The 4,708-nt window shown below is 53.7% G+C and overlaps 3 protein-coding genes across 3 annotated transcripts; 1 reads left to right on the top strand and 2 right to left on the bottom strand.

Moving 5' to 3' along the window:
• Positions 1-739: 739 nt before the first annotated feature.
• On the bottom strand, positions 740-1,699 carry KVP17_004935 (uncharacterized protein; the record flags this gene model as incomplete). Its single annotated transcript, XM_068523585.1, has 1 exon — positions 740-1,699. One exon carries the CDS (start codon positions 1,697-1,699, stop codon positions 740-742), a length of 960 nt encoding a protein of 319 aa, XP_068377550.1.
• A 31-nt stretch (positions 1,700-1,730) lies between these two features.
• KVP17_004936 (uncharacterized protein) lies at positions 1,731-2,750 on the bottom strand (the record flags this gene model as incomplete). The annotated part of the gene is made up of 1 exon (XM_068523586.1): positions 1,731-2,750. The coding sequence occupies one exon, from the start codon at positions 2,748-2,750 to the stop codon at positions 1,731-1,733; it is 1,020 nt and encodes a 339-aa protein (XP_068377551.1).
• Positions 2,751-3,044: 294 nt separating this feature from the next.
• On the top strand, positions 3,045-4,169 carry KVP17_004937 (uncharacterized protein; the record flags this gene model as incomplete). Its single annotated transcript, XM_068523587.1, has 1 exon — positions 3,045-4,169. One exon carries the CDS (start codon positions 3,045-3,047, stop codon positions 4,167-4,169), a length of 1,125 nt encoding a protein of 374 aa, XP_068377552.1.
• Between the last annotated feature and the right edge of the window lie 539 nt (positions 4,170-4,708).

Genomic DNA, 4,708 nt, shown 5'->3' with positions numbered 1-4,708 from the left:
ACCGAAGGGTCATCTACTCGTGTCCCCATACACAGGCCATCAACCGATCCAACCCGTTCACACTGGTGGGCTACGAGTTACTGGAGTTCTTTGAGCACCCGCTACCCGGCACGAGGGTTCTCATCGGTGGCATGCTGACATTTGTCATTTTCTGGTTGGCGTACGACGGTTGTGGCTGGGTAATCCCGGTCTTCCTAGGTTACTTCTTGTTCCTCTTATGTCTCTTGCACTGGTTGCGTAAGGCCGTCTTGGCTTGTTCGAGATCAATGGATGATTTCGTCGAATGCCAAATGGGAATCACAAACTCAGCGAGCTGGGGCCACCTAATCCTAGGTCTGAGTCTCCCTGTCTTACTTGGCATTGTTCTTTTGATATCCTCCTTGATCCCAATGCGTTGCGATCTCGGGTGACACGTCGCACACTCTTCCCCTCTTTGAGGAAGCAACAGATCCAACCTGTTCACTGGTGGGCTACGAGTTGTTGGAGTTCTTTCAGTACTCGCTACCCGTCACGAGGATTCTCATTGCCTACATTCTATTGTGCTCCGCGATTGCACAGGAAGTTATTGAGTTCAATGCTGACTTCCGCTCTACCTTGTAAGTCATAGGTGCGCCATGTCTCTTCGAACCCAGGCGAGGATCTCGACCTGGTAGAGAAACACGCTGCCAAGGCTGGAGCATTCCCAGCAAAAGGGTCCGCCAAGCTATTTTATCATACGCATCAAAATAAAACGATCCACTCAAATCTCCACTCGTTGGGGGCCGGAGCCGACTAGAAGAGTCCTCGATCGCAGCGCAGTCGAGGACAGCCCGCTGCTGGTGAGTGCCAGCTCCATCCAGTGCCACTGGGACATAGGCAGTGTGCCCCGTTTTTCTAGTAGCAACATTCTCGGAGAACCTCGCACCCACCGTGATATTCCCACGTCAGCCATGACTAGCCTGCCCTTGCAAGCCACTTCCACGTTCCCGGACTCAGTGGGGGTGTGGCCAACGACCATCGCCCTCGCATTCTGGTCACGCAGAACGGTGTCGAGCAGTCCGCAGTCCCCACGGGCGATCTTTCGTGTCCACAGAGGACCTTCCGCCCCGATGACTCCCTCCTGATGACGGCACTGCTGATTGTCCACAGAGTCCAGCAGCTGCTTCTTCATGTCGTGAAAGTCCTGCCTAGCAAATCGCGGTTCTAGCCCGGCGTGCACGAATACCACATCATCAAGCTTCACGCCCACCTCAAAATGCTTCCTCACAAAAGCACCCACATCTCCAGTAGGGCTCCACGCCTTGTGTAGGGCGGTATGGTCGCCGTTGTAGTGGTTGATGAACTCGTCCTGAGAGAGGTAGTGAAATTGGTTGCAGAGGTTCAGCAACTCGTGATTACCAAGAAGATTAATTACGAGGTCCCCCTGTTTAGCTGCCGATTCACTCAGGCGCTGAAACTTCTCGTATAATGGGAGGCTGTCTGGACCCCTGTCAACGATGTCACCGAGCTGCACAAGCCACGTCGTGGTATCAGGACGCCTCAGCCAATCACCCTTGACATCGGTAACGTTGGCTGCGCGCATAAGCCGGTCTGCCTCCTGATAGTCACCGTGAAGGTCACCGACGACGAAGACGCGGTCGGGCACTTGTGAGTGTTTAGCGATGTTTGGCAAGGCGAAAGCCAGAGCTAACGAGTACAGAAGCGCAAAGGGAGTGTACATACGCAAAACCTTCAATTCGAAAAGATGAGGGTTAACTTGCTTCGGCTTCTTCCCCGCCGGCATCATCACTCTCCTCTTCACTCTCCTCTCCACTCTCCTCTTCATTCTCCTCCTCAGACTCCTCCTCAGACTCCTGCTCGGACTCCTCCTCAGACTCCTCATCGGACTGCTCAGACCCCTCCTGCCGACGCGAGCCGGCCGTGTCGGAGGCCGCGGACCCGGGCTGTGTTGAGGGTCCCGGGATAGCCAGTCTTTTCCGCGCCTCAAACCACTTATCTGTGCCCTGACGGTACATCAATCTCGGCGCTCGTATACGCCCTACGGTGTCTTCTTCTTGGTGGTGAACCCAGCCTTGCTGTGCCGAGATTCGAAGCACGTTCAGCTTCGTCATGTCGGCTTCTGCTGTGCGCTTCTTGATGTCAGTCTGCATCTCCAACAGCAGCCTGTGCAGCATCATGAATTGCCGATTCAGTCTGCTGCCTTTCTTCGAACCTCGAGTGACCTCAAGTCGCTTGTACTCCTGGTCGTGTTTTTCCTGCAGCCCGCATATCGCTTGCCGGTAGTATTGTGCCTGTTTCTCCACGAGAGCTTCATCCTTAATCATGTTGGTCCGGTGAAGTCGCAACGTATTCAGTTCGTGCTTCAGACCGCTTCGGCTGTTATGCAAGCCTCCGAGCATCCGTCTCTTCTGCTCTACCCTGCGGCTCAGGCGATTCAATGTCTTCTGCAGTTCCACACCCTCGTCTTCCACGTTCTGGAGCTTAGCAGCAAGTGTCTCGAACTCGTGTTCTATCTGAGATGAAAACCTACTCGCCCAGATGACCTCGTTCTTCTGTTTCTTCACCCTGTTCGCCCACTCTCTAGCATCCTTTGTGGAGTACTGCGCGAACTGCAGCGAGTGAGTCAGGGGGCGGTATTTGAGATCTGGGTTCGCCGTTACCTCGTCAACGGGCTCCAACGCCTCTCCTCTGTTTATGGAATTGATGAGGTTGGTGATACTCTTGATGGATCCGATGTTCTTATGTGTTGCGGCACGCTTATATTCGCTCATGATAATCGGAAGTATGTTTAGCAAGTCTCACTGCATATAATTCGCGAGCCGATGCGACCGGCGCTTTTGCTTGCAACCGTTTCTTGGGGGTTCTGGCGTTCTGAAGAGCTTCCCGATAAGATCCTGGCAACCTCTATCGGTCGACCTGCATACGATCCACTTATCGTAGCATTGCAGGCGTCGTTTATCGTACCTGAGGAAGAAGACCTCGGCTACAGGCGTTGGGAGAAGTAATACCAAACCCCACAAAGTCATGAAGTCCATTTTCAGAGCTGTCTGTATAATCAAACTGCAATGCATCTACTATCTACTGCCATTCTCCTGGCATCTATTAACGCTGCGGACAGCAAACTACCCTTTGGTCTTCGGGGTAGCGCCGAATCCCCGATACCAACGCACTCTCAAGGCGAGTTAATGGAGGACTTTGAGCTATTTGATGAGGATGTTGTAAGTGCTGATGTCGCATCCGATGTGACGATTGACACTGACCAGTTTGGGGATATCATTGACAACAGAGAGCGTCTGATCGCTAAGGACCCTCTAATCTCGCAGGAGCGTCTTGTCAACCGAAAATATGAGAAGAAGCCTCTCATTTCTCAGGAGCCTCTGATTTCGGTGGAGGAAGCGAAGGTGGAGCTCGATACAATTCTAGCTGCTGCAGGTCTCAGTGCAGACAAGCCTGTACTCGGTGGTCTGCAAGGAAGGAAGTTGAATGAGCCTGACGATTGGATGGGCGCTCTAATGGAGGTTCGTGAAGATGCGCCTGCAAGGAAGGAAGATGTGCCTGAGACGTTTCAGGACGTGCTCTCCCATAAGCCGTTGATTTCTTTTTGGCCTTCTGTCACCGAAAAGCTTTCGATAGATCCTATGATTTTGCAGGAAGATGCTGCTGACTCTGTAGAAGAAGTGCAGGCCTTCCAGGAGACCAATGAATCCGATGACGCTTTAATGGGGGATGCCAACGCAGACGAGACCGTCCAGCACAGAGACGCGCAGGGCTTTTTGTCCGACGTGCTGAAGGGGCCTGGTCTTCCCTTCGCACCCCCGATGCCTGGTTTTCCCTTCGCACCCGGCATGCCGAAAGGTCCGCCTGCTTTGCCCTTCCCCCCTCTGCCTCTTCTGCCGGGTGGACCGGTTGCCAAGAAACCTAATTTGATTGACATGGCCCCCTTGCTGGTTAACCCGCTGGTCGTGGAGCTGTTGAAGGTGTTGCTGGCGAAGGTGCTTGGCAGGCGCAGGCTGGAAGCGGGGGCCGACTCCGACCACGCCCTCAAGAAGCTCATCGCCTCGTTGCGGGAGGCAGTCGAGGCGACTATTCAGGACGTGAGCCCAATGGAGCCACGGCGGCTGGAAGGGAAGCGGGTGCGAGAGGTGCTCGTTGAGAGAGTTGGGCAGGCCTTGGCTGAGCTTAAGATGTAATGCAATGTGGCGAAAGTGTAATGATTTTAAGATACCGACAAGCGTCTCAGTGGTTCGCAGGAAGGGCATACTGTTCCCTCAGACAAGGACAGACGCGGGGAGTCGTGGTCACCAAGTAGATCCTGCTGGCGAGACACCAGATGGCGTCGACGGACGGAGACACCAGGAGGTAAGGTAGACTGTCAAAGGTAGAGCTAGACCAATGATCAGGTTTGCCCAACTCATTGAGTCTGTTATTTCCGTCAAGTTTTCGACGAAATAAACCGTTGAGCTCGAACTAGTCAAGACGCCCTTACGGCACAACTGCAAGAGAAGGCAGATGACCGCAAAGAAAGGGCCTAGAATGGGCAGGATTGTGAAGCCAGAGCACCCAAAATCCAACCAGAAAATGACAAAGACTGACAGCATGCCGCCGATGAGAATCCTCGTGCCGGGTAGCGGGTGCTGAAAGAACTCCAGTAACTCGTAGCCCACCAGTGTGAACGGGTTGGATCGGTTGATGGCCTGTGTATGGGGACACGAGTAGATGACCCTTCGGT

The sequence above is a fragment of a genome, assembly GCF_019968985.1.
Source record: "MAG: Porospora cf. gigantea B chromosome Unknown PgB_NODE_1843_length_4708_cov_103.821, whole genome shotgun sequence".
NCBI classification, from domain to species: domain Eukaryota; phylum Apicomplexa; class Conoidasida; order Eugregarinorida; family Porosporidae; genus Porospora; species Porospora cf. gigantea B.
The sequence above is the reverse complement of the archived record's forward strand: the minus strand, read 5'-3'. Positions and strand labels throughout refer to the sequence as shown.